General features: G+C 39.5%; 1 protein-coding gene across 1 annotated transcript in view; it reads left to right on the top strand.

Moving 5' to 3' along the window:
* Nucleotides 1–23,504, top strand: part of cdh13 (cadherin 13, H-cadherin (heart)) — a 303,246-nt gene that overhangs the window by 93,656 nt on the left and 186,086 nt on the right. The window contains exon 3 of the mRNA XM_056387676.1: nucleotides 19,993–20,204. Coding sequence (XP_056243651.1) covers nucleotides 19,993–20,204 — 212 coding nt within the window. The remainder of the gene's footprint in view (nucleotides 1–19,992; nucleotides 20,205–23,504) is intronic.

The following is a 23,504-nucleotide window of genomic DNA, read 5'->3' as shown; positions in this document are numbered from 1 at the left end:
ATGCCGCATATGAAAGATGAGTTTTGTGATTTATTTGCAGCTGTAAAGGTTGCGTACTTTCTCAGCTACACTTCATTCAAATGTGGCTGTTCTCATGCAGGAGACTGCTGTGGTACATTGCTTTTCTTCTCTAGTCAGCCCACTAAATACATTACTCACTGCATTATGTGGAACACCTAGCACATCCGTTCAACCCTTTCGTAATGCCACTGAGTACCTCATTATTTCACTACTGTTACTTTAGGCAAACAGCCATCAGATGTTCTCCAGTAAAAGACGAATGGCAGGAATACAAGTATTATATTTACCAGTAAGCATAATAAGAGCACATTTTAGCCATCTGTTTATTGATGTTATTCCGCAAAATACCACTGTGTTTCAGGCCCACAGCCAAATGTGTTTTTGTCTTGTGGTATTTGCATAAACTAAAGCAGAAAGTCAATTAAAAACGGAGATTCCCTGCACGGAGATGGAGCGAGGCTACAAACAGTCTAGCTTTATGGTGAGTTAAAACAGCTGTGTCCAACATATTGTTGCTCTGCTCACTAATTTTGGCATCATAACCTGCCTGACACTACCCTCCATCCCCTACTACCACCCTACCCAGTGCCACCCCAAGCATCCACCTACACTACACCTACTTTTTAATCCAGAGTCTGGATGCACGAATTGATGTTCTCACTTGCTCCTCTCTGCATGAGAAGGTGCATATCCGGATCATGTCACTCTCACGCCTGTAACGGCGTAGAATTAATCACCTTCTGTAGCTGGAGTCACCAGGACCAGCAGCTTCTTTTCCGGTGTATTTTTAATTTGACCATAAATCAAGGTGCGCTTTTGACAAATGACTTTAATTACAGGAAAGGCCATTGCAAGTAAGGGTGTGCAGGTGTGTATGTGTGTACAGGTATTAGTGTATGGGTTGGTGTTTTTACATACGATATGTTTGTGAATCTGGACATTGTAGTGGGCATTGTGTTTATTTGTAACATTCAATTGTGTAGGTAAAGAGGGAACCAAGATAATGAAATAATCCATGTGGGTCTGACCCACTGCTAAATTTTTTTCTTTATATGGGTCAACTTGTGACTGGAGGCTACTGGTGGACGGCAGCAGCAAGGGATAGTTAGGAGGACTGAGAAGGCAGGGGGAGAATGATGCTGCAGAAAGACGAGAGTAAGTGGTAGAGGCTGTGGAGAAGAGAGTTGGAATATAAAGCTGAAGTGGCAGCAAATCATTTTGTTGCAGATCACAAATCATCACTGACATAGGAAAATTCAATGACATTAGAATTACGATCAGTTACACTATACGTGGGCCACTCTATGGCTCTTTAAAATGTGATTCATGTGAAGTCATGCAATAGAATTGCTAAATTATTTAAAAACACAATGATATATCTATGATACAATTCAAAATGTTTTCTTCACTCACTCTGACTGAATTTTATACCATGGAAATCCAAAGTAATGGTGAATGATTGTAAATGAGTTGCAGCTAATACTGTAAAAGGTCGTGCATAAACAGTGTAACACAATAGTATTTTCTTCTAAAAAGTGAGATTATGGCTTGTCAAAATCCAGACATATCTGCAGTGCAGTATACTTGCTCTTAAATAAAGCTTTGGTTTATTACAGCTTTTAACTCTGTAGTTTTGGCCATTGTCTCTCGCTGAGTTAACTGCTGACATTTGGGAATTATGGCGACATCACACACACAAAGAAAGAGGTCTGAGGGGCCAAGAAAAACATGGTCAGACAATCATAGAGCTTATTTGGAAGAAAAATGAACTGTCTACTGTCCAATTGAATGTGTACACATAATGTTCCCATGCTTCATTACTAATTTGATGGGTACACTCATTTTCGGTTTTTCCTCTACATAGAGTGGTACACATAATCTGCTTAACATAAAAAAAGACATGTATAGTGAAAAACAACAAGGGACTTTCAGTTACAGTATGTGCTATCAGTCTGGCTTGTTAAAACTATTAAGCAACTTTATTAACTCTAAAATGTATTTTATTTAATTATGTGTACAATATTACTTTTCATGGTGTATGACATGATCAGATGGATATCTCACCTCTCTGTCAGTACACCTGCTGCTGGCTGTGAAGTGGCATCCTGGTCCACTGGAATACAAACTGGCATCAGCAGCCTTGAGAGGTAGCCTGTAGAGGCTGCAATCACAGAGCGTCAGGAGCACAGGGACAGTAGAGCCAAGACCCCATCTGCAATCATGGTGCAACTGGCAGCCGTTTGATATACTCTCTGTCTCTCTCTCTCTCTCTCTCTCTCTCTCTCTCTCTCTCTCTCTCTCTCTCTCTCTCTCTCTGTCTCTCTCTCTCTCTCTCTCTCTCTCTCTCTCTCTGTCTCTCTCTGTCTCTCTCTTCATCTTTTCTGTGACTGTCCTTTGTCTCTACCGTTTTCTCTTCCCTGAAGAAGCTCACTCTTACTTCCTTCCTATACTCATGTTGGCTCTGCCTAACCTACTTAACAGGCAAGAAATTTACATTTCTGATGCAAATTGCAGTACATCTGCTAGTAGGTCTAACAAACATCATTCACAGCACTCCTGGAATTAAAAATAAACTCCACATGTTTAATTCAATGCAGGCTGTTCACTAAGAGGGTGTTCATCAATTAGTAACATGATGTTTTTAATTGCGGCTTTGAAGGAATTTAGGGAGCAGGTTTTGGCAAGCAGATATGAACTGTCAAGATTAATATTATATTATTCTGACCAGACGTTGGCACATCTTGATTCAGAAATCAGAGACCGCAGTCAATCAGAGCAGTTTGCACCAGCTGGGAACCTGCTCGGGAACATCCTGTAGATTTGTTGTTTAAAATAAGAGCTTCTTTTAAAGAGACAGTCTTCTACTTTTGCATAAGGCTGTATACAGTACAGGCCAAAAGTTTGGACACACCTTCTCATTCAATGCGTTTCCTTTATTTTCATGACTATTTACATTGTAGATTCTCACTGAAGGCATCAAAACTATTAATGAACACATGTGGAATTATGTACTTAACAAAAAAGTGTGAAATAACTGAAAACATGTCTCATATTCTAGTTTCTTCAAAGTAGCCACCCTTTGCTCTGATTACTGCTTTGCACACTCTTGGCATTCTCTTGATGAGCTTCAAGAGGTAGTCACCTGAAATGGTTTTCCAACAGTCTTGAAGGAGTTCCCAGAGATGCTTAGCACTTGTTGGCCCTTTTGCCTTCACTCTGTGGTCCAGCCCCCCCCAAACCATCTCGATTGGGTTCAGGTCCGGTGACTGTGGAGGCCAGGTCATCTGGCGCAGCACTCCATCACTCTCCTTCTTGGTCAAATAGCCCTTACACAGCCTGGAGGTGTGTTTGGGGTCATTGTCCTGTTGAAAAATAAATGATGGGTCCAACTAAACGCAGACCGGATGGGACGGCATGTCGCTGCAGGATGCTGTGGTAGCCATGCTGGTTCAGTATGCCTTCAATTTTGAATAAATCCCCAACAGTGTCACCAGCAAAGCACCCCCACACCATCACACCTCCTCCTCCATGCTTCATGGTGGGAACCAGGCATGTAGAATCCATCCGTTCACCTTTTCTGCGTCGCACAAAGACACGGCGGTTGGAACCAAAGATCTCAAATTTAGACTCATCAGACCAAAGCACAGATTTCCACTGGTCTAATGTCCATTCCTTGTGTTTCTTGGCCCAAACAAATCTCTTCTGCTTGTTGCCTCTCCTTAGCAGTGGTTTCCTAGCAGCTATTTGACCATGAAGGCCTGATTCGTGCAGTCTCCTCTTAACAGTTGTTCTAGAGATGTGTCTGCTGCTAGAACTCTGTGTGGCATTCATCTGGTCTCTAATCTGAGCTGCTGTTAACTTGCGAATTCTGAGGCTGGTGACTCGGATGAACTTATCCTCAGCAGCAGAGGTGACTCTTGGTCTTCCTTTCCTGGGGCGGTCCTCATGTGAGCCAGTTTTGTTGTAGCGCTTGATGGTTTTTGCGACTGCACTTGGGGACACATTCAATGTTTTCTCAATTTTCCGGACTGACTGACCTTAATTTCTTAAAGTAATGATGGCCACTCGTTTCTCTTTACTTAGCTGATTGGTTCTTGCCATAATATGAATTCTAACAGTTGTCCAATAGGGCTGTCGGCTGTGTATCAACCTGACTTCTGCACAACACAACTGAAGGTCCCAACCCCATTATTAATGCAAGAAATTCACTAATTAACCCTGACAAGGCACACCTGTGAAGTGAAAACCATTTCAGGTGACTACCTCATGAAGCTCATTGAGAGAACACCAAGGGTTTGCAGCGCTATCAAAAAAGCAAAGGGTGGCTCCTTTGAAGAAACTAAAATATAAGACATGTTTTCAGTTATTTCACACTTTTTTGTTAAGTACCTGTACTGTATATCAAAAAGTTACAGCTAATATGAGTTATCATTTCAATAATGTAATGCTAGGATTTTCTTCTACAACTTTAGTCTTATTTACTTAATGCATATTTTGTGGGTTTAGGAATAATGATCAGTAGGTTTTTTCAACTACACTATGCCAGAAGCCTGTGTCAGCTATTGTTCTGCATGCTATTACATTTAAATCATTGTTATGTTTATCATTTGACTTTAATATATATCTGATTCTGTGGTGATTGCTTTAGCTCAGACAGAGCACCAAAGTCATGATGGTATTTACCGAAGTTGCCTCATTCATGCTTCATCATCAGTGGCACATCAATCAGCTCTTTGGCAACCAGCTGACTAGCTGACTAGGTATATTTATACAGCTATACCTGGCTACTTTTACAACCTGGCTCTTCTCACTTTTACTCTGCTGATACACTGATCCCAACACTGTTTGCTGCTGCAGCTTTAGCTCTCCACCCTCCTCCTTACATGCTATATTTTTGGTACTTGTAATTTACATAAGATTTAATGTTCATGTACAAATTTATCAACAGGGGAAGTAGTTCCAGCAAAATCCTTGTTCCTGCTTGGATGCTTCCTCAAAGAGCGGCGCCTTTTCTGCCTGTTTAACTGTATAACCATTTGCAAAAGATGGTGAATTTGTCTATGTGTCTCTGGCTGAAACAGCCCTTTAGAGCATTCTGTTTCGATTTACTGAGAACCCACATTATTTGAACAACATTGTTGAACAAACCTGAGTACAGTGTGTTTTTCTTTTTCCCTATTTCTCCTATTTCACAAACAATCCAGTGAAGTCTGTGGTAAAGAGAGAAAGCAAGAGAAACAATTGTTTGTTGGACTTCAAACAGCAAAGTTGTTAGTGTGGTAGACTGGTTTAAAGAAGATATGGTCATTTTAAGTCTGTCTGATCTACTTTTGGAGAAAATAACCTTTGTACTGCCCTTCTTAGAAACTTTAAATTTAGCTTTGGCTTTGTGCTGTGATAGTTTTTCTGCACTCTGGAGATTAATTTGGCCCAAGACAGCTTCAGTGAGCTCTTATAGCAGAATTTCAGACCACTGGATACCATGTCAATAGAACTTTCCTGGTGTGACAGTTTGAGAAACCCTGCCGATCAGATACGGTCGTTCCATTTCTATAAGCAAGGGTACAATAAATGTAATGATTTTTCTGATGATCCTTGAGAGTTTACTTTTTGCCATTGTACCATTTACTCTGAACATACAGTTTATTCAGATAAATGAGACATTGATTTTCATACTGTATATGAAAACATTTGCATGTTGCAAGAACTAAGTCACATGTCATGTTATTAAACATAGGAGAGACCCAACTTAAAGGTCCTAAATGAAGACAAAAAACCAGTAAGGTTCATTGACTTGATCTGTGTGGAAATTATCAGTCAAATGTAAGGTTTGCAGACACTGACTTGAAAAAGGTTTCACACACAATCAAAACTTGGTGGTAGAATTATTTGTACAGTATAAAATGTTATTATGATGAGATAATATTGAAACATAATGCAAAGCTACATTTCAGTAGAATGAATACGTCTGTCAATTTTACCTTTTAGGAGGATTCTTAGTTTATGCTTGTTTAACATTGTCTTTGTTTCTCAATTTGATTGGCTCACTTCCCCAATACATGCTTAGAGTTAATTATTCTTTATGTTTTCCCAAAACATTATGAAGCTGATTTTATGTAATCAGATAATTAGTGTCATCATTCTTTCACCAAGCACTAAATGTGCTCTAGCTCTATGTTTACTCTGTCTTCTGTAGGTAGTGAAAGTGTGTGTTTGTGCGTGTGTGTATCTGCAAATGTAAAACCAGGTGTATGTGTTTGGTTGTGGTAGCACACGTTGTTTTTTTTCCATTTTCGTTTATGTTTATAGTCTATAAACATGAGTTTTGTCAGTAGCAGCTGCAGAGGACAGCCATCAAACATACTACATATTTTTTCTTTGTCTTTCATTGTCATAAACAAATCATCCACTTGAGTATCTGCCCCTCATTATTTTATAGCCCCCTCTACATGCATTCTTGGTATATTTTATTTCCATGCACCATAAATGCATTTCTCTAATTATGAGCAGGAAAGTTTGGTTTCAGTGATGAGACATAGGCAGCCGTTTTGTGTTATGTTGAAATACCTGTTCCTTCACGATAAGACCGCAAACGTGCACACAGCCAATCCCTGAATGTTCAGGTGTCAGTCAGAATTGGAACTGATGTTTAGTCTACTTTACATTTTCATGCTCCATCTTTGGGTCAAACCTAAAATTAACTGCTTAATAATCTTACTCACTCACTCACTCACTCACTCACTCACTCACTCACTCACTCACTCACTCACTCACTCACTCACTCACTCACTCACTCATTAACTCACTCAAGTTTCATACCTTTTTGAAGATTGGCCTTGTTTTCATTCTGTCAATATTTTGTCTTTATTCTCTGTCTGTCCTTGTTCAACCAGCATCAGTTTTCCACGAATTGTTGTGGCACAGTCTGAAGCTTTAGAAATCTTTAGTCTCTGTGTAATTATATTGTTGTTATATTGCTATGCTACTTATTAATTGAAGATGATGTCGAACAGATTGTTTTTGTCACGTAGTTACTGTATAATTCTGTTATTGCACACTCTCACACTTTTTTCATATTCTGGTATACGACCAAATCTGAATCTTTCCTCGAGGGGATAGCCAATAAGAGTATTCCCAAAACAAGCAAAACTTTTATCAATCTTTCTTTCTATCATTACCAATGTTTATCCATCCTCTGTTTCCACCACAATTAAAGCTATTTCCAGTAAAATATGTTTTCTTCTATGGTCGTACTTGTGAAAGTATCTAAATAATGTTCAATGTCTTATGTAATAAAACATACTGTATGTCTCAAACACTTTATTTGTGTTTCCCAGATTGGAGATGCAGTATTGCTCCTGCATAACAGATATAACAATCAAATGGAGCAGGAATCAAGATATACCATCTCCCAGTATACTTATTGTGTGTAGATCCACTAATATGCTGGGGTAACTCTCATAGATAGTATAAAACAGTTATCTTTTAAACCTCAAATCCTTGACAGTGCACTTTTGACTGCACCAACAACGGCTATACCTCAACAAGACCTTCAACCAGACATTTCAAGTGAACTGTGCACTCACTAAGGAGATAATGATGGCTGCTGTCATAGAAGTGACAGAATTACTTTATGTCAAAAGTTTTGTTCTCACCCGTATGCTACTTTCCTGTCTTTGGCTCTTAGCCTAGAGCCCAGCATGGCTCCTCTTGAGTGGCCAGGGAAAGTGCTGAGTAACTTGGCCAGAGCCTCAGGGGCTCAGCCTGGGTGTTGCTGGCTTCCTGAAAGCATATCGATCTGGCTGAATGCTTGAATGCATCGCTGGGTGCCCGCGCGTTGCTGGATGTCGGCTTGTGTGTGAAATTACGTTTGCTTATGGATTTGTGTGTTTGTGTGTGACTGTATGTGTGCTTATATGTGTTTGGGTATTCCTGTGTGTGTATCTGTAGCACAGTAACATGCAAGCCTGTTTGACTGACAGGTTTGGGTGTTACTACAGTTGGCAGAAAGTTTTCTGCTTTTTTTTGTGTTTAGCTGTGAAATAGGTTGGCAAATATCCCTTCCTCTGCTTTGGCCAAAATAGACCTGCCATGAACTTACAGACTAAGGATGTCATGAGAACCAACACTGTGGCACATGTCGATGCCAAAATTCTGAAAGTGTGACGGTACTTATTTTTCTGTAGTACCGTAAGTACTGAAGGTAATGTGTATGTTGTACATACTGGAGATGTCATGTGACTGTCAGACTGTCACCTTGTTAGTCAATTTAAACTATGCCTACCTCTTCACACTGGCTCTATAGAGATATTTGCATGTTAGTGTGTGTGCATGCACACATGCATGTGTGCTAGCACTGTGTGTGCAGGAGCTTGTGGAATTTCAACGGTATTGATGCCAACTACCAAATTTCTTGTATCGTGACATTAAAAGACGAATCTGAAGTGTGATTGGAGAAATAGGACGACCGTGTCCCATCCACAGGGCACGAGGGGTCACTGAATGGTTTGATGAGTATGAAAATGATGTGAATCATATGCTATGACCTTCACAGTAACCATATCTCAACCCAATTGAACACCTGGGAGATTTTGGACTGAAGTGTTAGATAGTACTGTATCTTTTCGAATAATGGTGTTCATTCCTCCACTAGAGTCTTGTAGAGTCCATGCCAAGGAACATTGAAGATGCTTTGGTCATACATGGTTGCCCAACACCTTACTGAGACACTTTATGTTGGTTTGTCCTTTAACTTGTCACCCATCTGTATTTGCACATACGCTACAGGTGCACTGGTACAGCAGCACAGCCAGGATGTATCATTGGAGAGGCATGAAGCCAAAACAAATATATACATGATCACATGTCTAATCTCTGCACCATCTGGCATCTAATCTAAACTTGTGCATTCATCCTTACAAATGAACAATCACAGACTCCACCAGCACTGATGAATATACACAGTTCAGGTTTTAAAGTTATGCATCCAAACACTCAATAGGTAATAGAGTAAATAACTAAACTCATACTCCTGGTCTCATTGTCCGCCCTAAAAGCTCTAGCTACTTATTTCAAAATTAAAGATGGCATCTTAAAGGCTGTCCTGACTTTCAAATCCGAAATTAAGATAGCACAAATTGCGGCTGGACTAAAAGTTACAGCTAATAATACAGAAGGCAAGAGATAAATTATTTTTTTTAAAAGAACTCATTGTTCAGAGAATTGATTTTATTCATCTTGGTGTCATTTGTCTGTGGACCTAATGTGGAAATAATACCATATAAACAACAGGTTAACCAGAAACACAATAAATCACATGACTTAATTAAGAAACTGAGACCTTGTGTGAAGTTTTCTGGTGAGACCAGATTGTGACTTGAGGCTTGGGCACCACAAACTGTACTGATTAAAGCCCATGAAGGCTGTGAGGCCGTGAAGCTTTTTTTTTTTTTTTTTTTTTTGTCACATTGCCTATAGGAATGCCAATATCAGTTTCAGCTGTTGCATGCTGGGAGCATAAGCCCCAAGCACTGAACCCTCACTGAGTTAAATAACCTGGTTGCTCAGCAATAATATAACTTATAATAATGTTTATTTATATAGCACTTAATGTAGTATGTAACTGTGTGAGTGCAGTAAGCTGCAACAAGCCCAGATGCTCTATAAGGAATGTGAAAGCACTTAGTGAAATCATGTTATGAGGGGCAGAGGCATATCCGTGGATAATGAAGTGCAAAGCTAATACTTAATACAGTATGTAGTGTGTGATTCTCACTTTCTGAATATAATAAAAGCATACATGTTAATAATGTTGATTAATCAAATCAAATGAAAACAAATCATCATAGTGTCTTGATAGAAAAAAGAAACAGGTACAGTACTTGCTGCTCTGTGTGTGTAAACTTGTTCTTGCCAGAGTTCAGTGAATTATTTATTTTTTCATTCCAATTTTCACATCAGAACACTACGAAATGTTGGTAAATCCCTCAAGCAAAGTCTGCAACACCACAGACTTGAGGAAAGTGTGCATAAAAGGCTCAAAATGTCCACGAGGAAGCCTTCAAGCACTTTCATAGCAGGACGGCCCTAAGCCCTCATGGACTTTTTGTGAAGCACATTAAGCACCAGGCCATTGCCATGCATCATTCATGACTAATCATGGAAATCAACCAAAAACTACATGCTTTTACACAGGGTACATAGTCTGTAAATTTAATCCTCAGAATCAGAAAAAACTAAATGATCCCTGCAGAGAAATTTGTTACAATTACACAGCACACAGTTAGAAAAGAGGAAATGAATAAGTAAAAAATTAAAAATGAGTGCCTATAGATAGTAACATTAACATACAACATGTCCAGGGTCCTATTTCCTCTGGTAGAGTAGGCCACAAACTGTGAAAGTGGGGAGAATCTTGTCCAGAGTCTCACGCTAACAGAGCGAATAACGTCACACACGGTTGCCAGGTCACAACAAAGGGCTGGATGTGGAGCACAATCAAGATAGTGTGTAAGATCCCCGTGGATATGATAGTACTGACGTAGCCCCATGGTTCGATGTCTGGGCTTCAGAAAGTTGTTGTCTCTATTTTTTTTCACTGTTAGATTTATTTTTGTCTGCCTGAACCATCTTAAAGTTATGGATGCTAGTGATGGGATCCAGAGTATCTTCTGCCATGACTGTGAAACACTACACTCACTGACGTCCCTCTGATTCTTCACTAAGGCTTGTCCATCTTATTGTCCAGTGATCCCACAGTGATCCCACATTACCCAAGATAAAAGAAGGAAAATACGCTCTTCTCCATCAGTCTCTGTTGTCTGGACCCACCTCATCACTGTATTCCCTCTCTGCATCCTCTCTGTGTACTCCTTGTGAGGAGATGCCATTTAAAAAAGTTACCAGTAAAAATATAAAGTTGTAAAGTATGACAAAAGAAGAAAGGTAAAAAGTTGAAAAAAATAACAAAACCAGAAGGAACAACAACAACAGGCTGCATGCGCACAACAAAGCCCCAACCAAGTTTAACATCAGGTCCAGGGAAAGTGGTGGAAGCAGCATCATCAAAATATAATATTTATAGCTCCAGTTAATTTAAAGTCAAGAGCACAGCACTGCTGCAGTACTCAGTGAGTGTCAGCGAGTGGTCACTGACACTCTTTCTATGACTCAGAACTTTCCCCTGCTGCTCCTGTAGCGCCAGATGGTCTCTCAATCCCAATCATATGTTTCAAAGCATATGGAATGACTTTTGCCCTCTAGAATTTATTTTGGCACTGAGTTCAAAATGGCTATTTTAGGGCTGATTATCAACAGTGTGACCAACACCACCCTATTTTCACATATTACCCTGTGATCCCTCAGGACATTTGTCCTCTCCTGAAAGTCAAATTGATCAGGTGACATGTTCAGATTCCCATCACATTTTCCCGTGCCTCAATAACTGGTTGTCTGGCTGGTTTGCTGGTACATCGTAGTCAGTTTTGAGGCTGAGATGACTGACAGTCTTTATACAGTCTTGCAGAGCAGTTGGAGATCATCTGGGTCATTGTATTGGCTGCCCGGTGGCGCAGATGAATGACTAAGATCTTCATTTCTGTAATTTGCTGATATACCAATTAAGCACCTGCTGCACTGAGTATTGTCTTTTAATATCTGGTTTGCTAATGATGCTCTTATGCAGGTGTCTTAGAATTACTGCATAGCTGTGAAACTGATTGACCATTTGATGTGTATTTATATGGCTATTGCAATGATTTTGTGTGTCTCCATTCTGCCAGGCTATCTTACTATCATCAGCTGGCATCCATCCCTGCCCCAGCCCTCTTTGATGAAATGCTTTGCCCTGCCACTGACAAACAAACACAGGCTGTCTGAAGTTTGTTATGGTGCGAGAATAAGCCTCACTCACTCCCTTCAGATCTGTTACTGTGGTTAACCTTGTCAAGTTAAGCTTCTGGGGATCTCAATCATGTAGATATGCTGATACACTTTCACATATTTTCACATAAAAACTGGTTGAGGAGTGCAATGATGGGTTTTGAAATAAGAATTTAAATGAATTCACATTTAAGCAGATGTAACCTTGAAACAGGGAACTTCAAAGACCAAGCCTGTAGGCCTAAACATTTCCAGCTTGCATGTAGACAGCAGGATGTTTACTGTTGCTGTCAGAGTTATGAATGCATTTTATTTACTATGGAAAAACCTTTTCACCAATGGGATGACAAATTTGCTGATGGGATGCATGAAATTAATTAAATTTAAGTGAACATTGTTTGCTTATGTTTACCTTCCTCTACTCCCTTTACACTGAGAAACGCAGACAGGTTCACTCAATTAAATCATACACCAGCGCAGATATGACACTTAAATATACGCATATGTGAGATGAATGCTTTTCCTGTTAGAAATGTGTGAAGCGCAATTCCCTGTCTTTATCTGCCTTAGGCCTCATTATGAAGTGCTGCTGGTAATAATGAGGGCCTGATTTAGTGGGTTTTGTCTTATGTTTGGGTTTGTGACTGCGATTGAGTGACTGAGCGGAGAGGAGTCAGTCTGTGACTTTGTTTGCATCCTGATGAACACGGATGATTATAAACATAAGTATTGCAGCCCGTCGGGGGGAAATACACTTTGCAATTATTGCAGAGGAAAGATGCTCAGAAAACCTTGCTAAATCTAAGCTCAAGGTTCTTTCTTATTTGCCTTTTTTTTGTCAAGGATGAATATTATGATTGGAAATATCCTAGTTCAATAAAACTGTGAGAAAACCTCCGGCAGATAGATGGATGGATAGATCGTTAAGTTGAATTTTCCAAAGTCCTTGTTCCATCAGGTAGATGAATTACACTGCAGCAATTTAATGCTGCATGCAGTTAAAGAGCAGCAACTCTCATCATTGCAAATGTATTCTGTTTAGAAATTACTCAGCTATTTAGCATGGCCTGTCTCTGGCAATGAAGTCACAGCATCTGGAGCAATGCTGATTTCTGCGGCTGAAAATCCACCTGTGCTTAACATGTATCATAACATCTGGCCAAAACTAAGAAGCAGGGCTGAAGCGTACTTCAAGCCTAAGTGGCTGCTGCCTACAGTGGAGACATTTCTTTTAAGATAGTATACAGTCCACTTTATATTCCCTTGGTTATTGGTGATTTTTGCCATGCTAAGGGTCTGTCAATCCACTGCATTCATCCAGACTGAAATACCTCAACAACTATGGGATGGGTTGCAATGACATTTTGTACGTATATTTATGGTCTTCAGAGAATGAATCCTGCTAACATCGCTGATCCTATGATGATAATACCACCACAAGGTTGACTTTTGATTTTTAGTGAAATACAACAACTATTACATCCTATTACCATAGGATTTAGTGCACATATCCATGGTGTCCAGAGGATGAATCCTAATGACTTTGCTTATCATCCGAGGTATACATTGTTGTTTCACGTAATAATCTCCTTGACTATTGGCTGGTTTGTGATTTAAAAGAAAAAAAAAAAGTCATTCATATCCCCCTCAGGCTGAATTGTAATGACTTTGGTAATGCCTTGATATTTAAGCATTAAGTCAAAGCACTGCTAATACCTAAACACAGCCTCACAGAGCTAAATCATGGTCTTGTTTAAAAGGTAGATAATGAGAGGAATAATGATAGGATGAAGATGTGTAGCAGCTTTGGCTAAGTGGGATTTGAAGACAGTTGTACTGTATGTGACCATGATACAGTTCACGTGGAGCTGTTCGAGCATCAATTATGCCAGATAAGACCTCTGGTGTTAGCTTTAAATGAGACTCACAAGGTGAGCATAACCCTGAGTCTGGAGTGAAAGAGCACTGAGCTGGCCCTCATTATTTCACCATGATTACTCTATCTCTCACTCACTCTCTTATTTCTCATTTGTCTCTTTTACCGATTTTCAGTAGCAGAAAGAGACAAACAGCAACCTCAGTGTATGCACAACACTGAATGAAGCATCTCTGGATGTTGACTGTGATGACGAGGAGTCTAACAGATCAATGTAACAAATCAAATCGTCATATCACCAGTCCAGTTGCTATATTTAGCACAGCACCAAACAAAACCTCTTCATGTACATGGTGAATGATGGTGATTCTGATTTAAATGAGACGACTGTGGTCCCAGATAGCTTCGACTTTGCACTGTTTGTAGAATGACTTCAACTCAGCTGCTAAGCTGTTAGTGACTGATTTATTTTGTAAGTGCCAGCTTATCATAATCAGCTTTTGCACATTTCTAAGCTGATGATTCAACACAATCTCTGAACCTCAAGTAGATAATTTTAAGAATGTCAGTGCTGCACATTGTAACTTCTCCACGGTTTGACAGTTTTTGTTGTAGCCTAAAATAGAAAATAAAATGCTAACAATAGAAATATGTTTCACAGGGCATAAGTTGATGGTGACATTCTATAGCCTTGTTATTTGTCAGAACACTCGAGGGACTCAATGTGTGTCATGATTAGCTAGTTATTTTCTGTTGGCTGAAATGAATTGTACATCATGACAAAGAGGTGCTCAAAAGGGAAATAAATGGATAAAATAATAATAAGATATTGTGAGAATAAGGAGATAAACAACTTGTACTGCACTCATCAAAAGTTAATAATGTTGTTTTAACAATCTGAAATGCAGTCACTTCCTTTTTAATGGACAGTACCATCAAAGGTACATTTCAAAAGCTGTTGGTCTTCACTGCTGTTTTGTGTGAGACAGTAATGAACCCTGGGTAGTAATATGGGTAAGAAAAAGACAAATGTCCATCTGGCTTCTGATACAGTTTACAGAACTGATAAAGCTTTTGTCAGAACTTTGTGTGAGTGGTTCTCCAGGATTTGAGTGACGCTACATTCATGCAATGTCGGCAGAATGGGAAGAACAGGATTATTTCAAGGTGGTTAGCCCTACAGTGAAACTTGAAGTTACACCAGGTAAACAAGCTAAACTAGCTATTTTTGTTGTGTATATTTGTAGTAGTTACCAAGTCAAGCTAGATTGAAAAACATTGGATTTTATTTTGTTGTAACTGCTAGTGGTGCTGCATTTTCAGCTTTTTCCTCAAAAGTTTGCTGAATTTTCACCAAGTGGAAGATATCATCAATGTCAGAAAATCCCCATATCAATATCATTTCACGATATGAAAAGAATGCAGCATGAAACAACGTCCCCCACATTATGCTTACTACTAATTGTCTTATCTTTTGCATTTTGTCAGGAAATGCATTTCCTGTCTCGATATTGTTCCCTCGCAATGTGTTTTGAGTGAAGATGGTGCTACGTTTTTTGTCATTTGCAGGGAGGTGGTTGGAGTGATGCTGGTCATACAAAGCGGTCCCCATGTAGGTTAAAGGAATGAAACTAAGGCTAAGGGTTGGTTTCTTTTGTGGTTTCTTTTACATATTCTCAACATAAACATAAAAACTTGCAGATAGATTCATTAGCAACATTTTGTCATGAGAATGGTATTATTTGTAACAGTAGGTCACAGGGGGTCACAGTTTAACTGATGCTTACACTCTACAAATCTTGGTTGATCCAACATCTTGTCAGGACGTTTTCTCTGTTTTTCTTTCGGAGTTTGGTGTACATTTCAGAATAATACAACCACAAATAATGTTCTGGCAGAGCATAGGAAACTAAATTTTGTTTTACATTTTCCTCTTCAAGGCATCATCACATTTGTTTCTCAAACAAAGTGGTTTCTTTACACTGTCACCAGGGTGGAATTTATTTCAGTTTCTGGATGTCCTCTAGATTTTTTGTACAATAGGGTTTGCTAAATGTGACACAATTTACCATCGGACACATATATCATACCTGCAGTCCTGCATGCATAAATGTTAGTATGCACAGACCACAGTTACACTGACAAATGCAATATATACAGTTCCCCTGCTCTGAGTGACATGAAAAATACCATTTGGTTGGCTAGCAACTCAGATTCTATACACTGTCCTGTTTCACCTGATGATTAACAATCCTACATCTGACAAATTGGGATTGGTTGGAGTGGCAGTAAAGGTGGAGGTAGGGGGTCTTAATCATGCATTAAACCCAAGATGAATGATTCTGCCAGCAAGACCCCCCTAGTTGGCAAAATCTGTCAAACTGTTATCTTCTTAGATGAATAGCCCAAGCCTTGTTACCACTGAATCCCAGTAATGGGTCTTATACAATGCCCTGTGATCGGAAACTCTTGGGTAAAATGCAATTCAGGGTGTAAATACATTTTTAAAAGCAGTTTCCTCTCTTATGCCAGGTGATTATTTGAGAATGGTGTTCTCCTGAGCCTTTTTTACGAGGCTGAGCACACTCTGTCTGGTTAGACACGGCAGCTATCAGCTCAAACACACCCGTGCTACCACCTTTGAGATTACTGCTCTGATTCCCATCTCTCCCATCATGGAGACTTGACATTTAGTTACAAGAGAGAAAATTGTCTTCAAAACACCTCAGAGGAAAACTTCAGTACTTGACAAAGGAGGGAAAAAAAATCTAATTTATGGGCTGACAAAAAGAGTGGAGCCAATGTAAATACACATGGATAATGTTTGCTGTCTCAGTATGTTTCTTAATCTTTGAGATGCAGAAAACATGATTGAAGATTTGTGTGTAGGTGCTTTGTTTTCATTATTGATGAACATTTAATGTTTGATCTTTTAGAATGTAACTGATGTGACTGAGTATAAAGCTTACAGTTAGTTCTTGATGTAGAAAGTTATTTATCTTCATGGAAGGATTTTATGTTACATTTCTGACAAAGACATCGCTGGATGTTGCATGTAATTTGTAAGACACAAAATGTGCAAAAAGAAAGGTGTAGATTGTTCTGTAAATTCAATTTTTCTTATTAATTCTCAGTTGTAATCACTAAACACGTCGTGTATACATTTTTTTCTAAAAGCTTAAATTAGAACTTTGAAGTGGTGTTTTTGGTGCTAAGAAAGCTGATGGAATAGGCAATCAAGCCTTAAGTAACCATGGCCCTGTGTGTCCGAGTTTCTGGTACATTTGCTATTCACAGGCTCTATGGGAGGTTCTGGGCTGAAAGGAACTTGAATGTCAATCTTGAGGAAGAAGTTGCACCCCCACCCTCCTTCTCCTCCTGAGGCATCAGTGAGGGATTTTGGAGACCCTAATCCATGTTGTGCAAAGTTGTTTCAACCCTGAGCCAGCACTCTGAAGAAAGAAAGTGGGTGCGTGGTGGTGCTGGTGGTGAGCGGGGGTAACTTGCGTTCTGTCATTGTTGCCTGACTTCAAAGCCGCCAGCTCACCATGCTCTCTTCTGAAATTCCCAAAAACCTTACAACATTAGAATACCATCAAACACTCTCCGGCTGCCTTTGAAATGCCACTGACACTGTTTGGCGCAGCAATTTGCAGGCTCTAATGAGCGCGCCCATGTTATTGAAATAAATCTGAGGCTTGTAATGGGAATGGAAATGAACACATCTTTCATACTTTGCCTTAGAAGTGAGAGTTAAACATTGAGATGGAGCCTTGTTTTCTTCGAGAGTAGGTTGTTGACTTTGTAGCTCTTGCTCAGTGCCCATTGTAGCCTTGCCTTTCCTGCCATTTTCTTTTTTATGATTGTCCTTTCCCTTGTTTTTTCTCCCATCCCTCTATTCTTCACTCCGTTATTCTTTTCATCCCCTCACCCAGATGGCAGAAAATGATTCTGTCCAGAGGGAAGATCTTGAAATGTCTGCAGTGAGAATGATAAAAGAAGCCAGACTAAACAGTCACAAAGGTTAAGTGCACTAAATGAGAGCTTTGATAGACTTCAGTCTATTGATTTTATAGTGAGAGCAGCACTAACCATGGACTTGATTCCCATTTCTCTTGTGTGCTGGCATGATGGGAGATAGACGTGTATGGATTGCGTATAAATCAGACATGCAGCCCTTGTCTCTACATGGTAAAACGATGGGAAGAGTGGAGGGGTAAGTAGACATGGAGATGAGAGCAAGTGGGTAGTTAAAATGTTTTTGGGGAAGATGAATTAAAACTTAAAATCACGTAAAGGTCGGCTTTGCGTTAATGCACTTACTGGCTCAACTGAATACCCTCGCCTTGACGCTGATCCATAAAATCAGATGTAGTTGGATAAGTAAAGTTGCAAACTTGAACAGCTACTTTGTCAGAAAAGTTTACATTGCAGCCAAAAACATTCAAACATTTAATAACAATAATAATTAAGTCAACTAATAATTGCCTTATTTATTTTTTATTTTTTTAAACTGGGATTGGATATCATGCTGCATGCTGTGCAAGTAATTTTACACACAAAAGACACACAGTAGGACACAGTGAAGTTTGTTACTTTGCTTAGAATTTGGAGTAATGAACCCATCAGCAGCAGCTCCAGTTAATGCATTTTTGAGTCAGTAGTAAAAATATTGCATTTCATATGACTGCTTCACAATTAAAGCCACCCAGTGTTATACCAATGTAGAACATTTAATGTGAAGCAGCAGCAGGAAATGGTTTGTTTGCATTAGCAGTAACTTAATACAGCTCTCATACTGTCAGAACAATAAACAGTGACATTGATATCAATGTGATTTGTAAAAGTAATGCTGCGCCCATGCAGCTTTTCTTGTAAATCCCTCATGTGTAAGAGTCCACCAGAAAGAATAGAAACTACAATTAAGACACGTAATTACATAAATACATTAACTGACTGTTGTTGAAAACAAATAGTATGAGAAATTGGGTTTTGTTTCATGAAATTCTTAAGGATGGTAACTTTTTAAAGAGCAAATACGCATACTTTGTACTGTGTATGTGAACTGTGCTTTATACTCAGAGACACCACTGATCCACAAGGTACTCAAAGATGACCTCAGTCGCACTGTGAACAGGAAAGAGAGACATTCAGATCATTTGTGAAGAATTTCCTTCACCTGGTCATGAGAAATCACCAAGTTGTCATTGTTACATTATCATTAATAATGATGGCCATATGGAATATCCTTTACATCATGTTTCCATTTACAGGAAATATTTGATTTCAAACAGAATTCTCAAAAATAAATAATGAAGACTTATATAGGCCACCATATGTCTGTGGCAGGAACTTGGAGGCTTGAAATTATTTTGCACTTACAGACCCACGCTGAAAGTCGTACAGTCCCATTTGATTCTTGTTGCACTTGCTTTGGTAATAAACAGCACATGTACACATCCACTTACTCCAGGACCCATCCCTTCAACAGCATGAAGTATCATGGGAGGCTGAGGTAAGGAGGAGGCGAAGGATGAGGAAGGGGAGGATTGTCAGGGCTGAGGATGCGGAAAGACATGGGGATCATGTCACGACACCAAGGGGAATGTGCGAGAGAGATAAAGAGAGGATGAACATGATCAGAGGGGATAAAGCCTGGTAGAGTCCTTGGCGATATCTCCCTCAGTCAGAAAAGACAAGCTCACATGTGCACACGTCACATGCACATTACTTAAAGGTGACACTTTTCTCCCCCTGTACCTTAAATCCTTTCCTCCTCCTCTAGCTCTGGTCCTCTAGCAACTGGGTGCCACAGCATTCTCTGTAGCAAAAGCAACAGTCCTGCAAGAGCAAGTCAGACACATTAATACGTATACAATGCACAGCAAGTTATGCAGTGGGTCATAAGTATTGCAGCAGGTTTGTGTGAGTAAAGATAACTAACTTTTATTGTAGCCTAGCTGATGGAGCCATTCAGAATATTCTACTCTTCCTTCGTGGTATCTGCTTATCTTCAGGGCTTTCGTTTATATCTGTGAAACACTTGTTTTTGTGGATCATTTTGCAATTCCTCAAATTCTTCTTTACAGTGCAGTGCATATTATAGTGAGAATGTGTCATATGGCAGATTTTTCTTGACATTTCTTTTGTTATTTTGGTTGTATTTTGTTTACAGTGAAGGCATAAAATCTACCCATTCTGTGTGTTTCTTCTAGTTGAGTTTGATGACTGTGCGGGGAACAAAGACGTAACGTTTGAGGTGTCGGACCCCAGCTTCCAGGTGGACGGGGATCTGAATTTGGTTCCATATCAGGACGTCCTGTACAGCGGGCCAGTCCTCTTCATCCATGGAGTCAGTGCACATACAGATGACATGGCACAGGTGGAAATCATTGGACTGCCGGTTCAGTCACAGCACACTCTAAGGGTGAGTAGAAAATTCTGTGTATGTGTTTGTGTTTAATCAGTTTTTTGTTTACACTTCATCAGAATTGAAAAGGTTATGCTTCATTTAAGACTGAAAAGGTTACTGTAATTTAGTATAACTGGACATAATATAGACTTGATTAAATAACATTGCCTGTGGGTGAATAAGAGGATTTACAACATTTTTTTTAGTTCAACATTTTGTTTGGATAAACTTATTTGTTTCCTGCCAAGATTTAGAGGACAAGGTTGAGACCACTGTCTGTACTGCAAATATAAATGTAAAGCCAGTAATTGGTTAGCTTAGCGTGGCAAAAAGACTGGAATCGGGGAGGAACAGTTAGCCTGGCTCTATCCAGGCTAGCTAATGTCTTAAGTGTTTCATCGGTATAGAAACCGAAGTGTAAACAAGACCTGTTGCAGTGTTGTTTTATTTGTATTTCTGTACAGATAAAAGAAATGGTTAGTCGGTTGCCCTGCTGTCTGGCTTAGCTAGCTATCACAGAATCATGCTAGTTTGTTTAATTTATAATTCCAAAAATTGGCCTCCCTACATGCAGGCAAACCTTACTTGTGTGCAAAAATGACAGAAAGTAAGTGGACTGTACAGTTAACTGTTATAGAGACTGTTATGTTGATGTTCAGGAAATGCAGTAGTTTGTGTTGTTAGCCCTCAGTGCCTGTTACTATCAGTTACTTGGTGGTTAATGATGCTAATATTAGCTAAAGCGCCTTGTTAAATTACATCCATCCATTCATTAGCTATGGGGTCATAGGGGGGCTGGAGCAAATCCCAGCTGACACTGGGCGAGGGCAGGGTCGCCAGTCTATCACAGGGCTGACATATAGAGACAAACAACCAGTCACACTCACATTAACACCTATGGGCATTTTAGAATTGCCAGTTAATTTAATGTGCATGTGTTCGGATTGTCAAAGGAAGCCGGAGTACCGAGAGGGAACCCATGCAGGAACAGGGAGAACATGCAAACCCCACATAGAATGCGGTCCGAACCCAGAACTACTTGCTGTGATCAGTATAATGTAAATCCACATTCAGTCTCCGTGACCTAATCTGACCCTCCCATTTTGGTGAAAAACTCCTTAACCATCTAAATGCTCCCATACAGTAGCTTCAGTTTTCCTCTACAGAGATGAGAGTAGTATCAATCTTCTCATCTAACTTGTTTCAATCCTCTCAACAACTGTTAAAATATTCCTGTAAAAGAGGAGAGAAGATGGGAAGTTTAGCATGTAAGGTTTGCGAGAGATGTAAAGACAAGCACTGGATGTCATTCACAAAACATTCATACATTAGTGATCTTAATTGCAAATTAAAAACGTTAAAAACTAAATTCATCAAATGTTCAGAGGCATCTGTTGTCAATTATATTAATGCATATGTTGATGAATTCTAATCAGTCATAAATGCAAGGCATATTCATGCGACCTTAATTATCATCAATTAACATAATTGCTCCACCTCAGAGATGCCATATTAGGCTGTTGGGAAACACACATAATCTTTGAAACCAAGTGGACATTTAAAGAAAGATAAAGGCAAAATAACTGAGTTGATGCAGATATAATGGTAGTACTGAGTATCATTAAAAAAAAATAGCCTTCTATTTTAAAACAAGCACAGGCATTAGAGCCTCAGTAAAAATATGACATATGGACGGAGAACACAGAGAGGGTGATTGATGTTACATCCACCAAGAGATCCACATTACAAGTTAAAAGAAAGGAGTTTGATTTACTGAAAAGGAACTTGTGAAAGCTGCTGGAGGAGGCCAGGAGAACAGCTGCTGCTGTGCTCTGCCAAACCTATGAGCATATCGTGGCCATCACCAGAGATGCGTCAGTCTCTAGCACTGTTGCAGATGGCAGCAACAACTCAGCCAAGCACTAAATCTGTCTGCAGGCGGACGACAAACTTAATGTTTGATGATAGACAGCCTAGATTATTGATCCAGTTTACCGACACTTAAAAAATCTTTAGCTCTTGTGAAAGTGCAAAACACTTTGGAATCTCCCAGTGAAAGAGCAAGACTTGTGAAGTCTCTGGGTCCACTCTGAATTTCATATGTGCTTTACACTCTGAGTCAATCTGCTGCAAATCTTTCTTGGATATAAGAATAAACCGGAACCACTTAAACTTTGTTGATTGTGTACATGCTTCAGAAATTTGTTACTGTAGCCAGCAAATTGACTGCCTTACAAAACTGTGGGCACCTGAATAAACACCATCGTACCTCATTCATATCCTCCACATACCTCTGTTTAGTCCAAATACACAAAGTCAATTAGGAAAAGTTTCCAGGGACTGCAGGTTCAGTTGGAGCTCCCTTCCCCTTTCCGAGATCATCTGTCTTCCTACTGCAGTGCTCAGTGTCCTGCTGCTACAATTCCTCCAGCCCCAAGCTTCATCTGGGGCTGGCTCTAATTTGTTTATGCCTCTCCCATCATTTATTTGGTTAGGTAGTCCATGGGTGTTACCTTGGCAAGTCACTGAAGATATAAGTGAATTAGCCTTTGGCAAGTTATGTGTGGGAAGTGAGGTTTCTAGTGGCTAACGTGCGGCCCGTCCTCTGCATGAGTGTGTTTGCTTTTTATGAGACACTTTTGTTTGTGGACCCCTTTCACATGGCATTTCATTTTCAGTGCATTTATTAACAGTTGTATTAAAAGTCTGATGAATCGGAGTTCTCTGTGTATTTGAAATGATGTGTAATATTTAATCAACAATTGAGCATTTGAAATATTCTCATTTCCTCAAGGTAAATTGTAGTTTATTACAGCTTGGGTCTTATTATTATTATTTTTTTCACCTTTGGCCATCATTTGTATGGGTTATGATATAACTGTATTGATTGAAATGATTGTTGAGATCTGGGAACATGGTGCAATTGCCACAATGGAGTCTGAGGGAGGAAAAACATTTTCAGCGTGCGACTACTGTAGTTTTGCAACAAACTTGCAAAACTACAGTAAGACCCAGGTTGTATTTAGTGGAATCTGTCCTTTCAGAGGTAGAACAATATTTGGCCTGGGACAACAAATAAAAACCATTGATAGTTGGAATATACAGTACAGTTTTCACCATTTTGTCTTCCTTGAATTCTGGCTGTAAGCTTGACATTTCTGCTGAACTATTTTATCTTTCCTGCGGACAAATGCTTTAATCTCTCTCTCTCTCTCTCTGTCCTAAAGTAGAGTAACTGGTAATTGCAGAGCACACCCAGTCACAGTCAAAAGGTAGAGACAAACAGAGCTGAATAAAGATTGTTGGAAGATCGGG

Source organism: Seriola aureovittata, chromosome 10 (genome assembly GCF_021018895.1).
Source record: "Seriola aureovittata isolate HTS-2021-v1 ecotype China chromosome 10, ASM2101889v1, whole genome shotgun sequence".
NCBI lineage: Eukaryota > Metazoa > Chordata > Actinopteri > Carangiformes > Carangidae > Seriola > Seriola aureovittata.
This window is presented reverse-complemented; position numbering and strand designations above follow the sequence as displayed.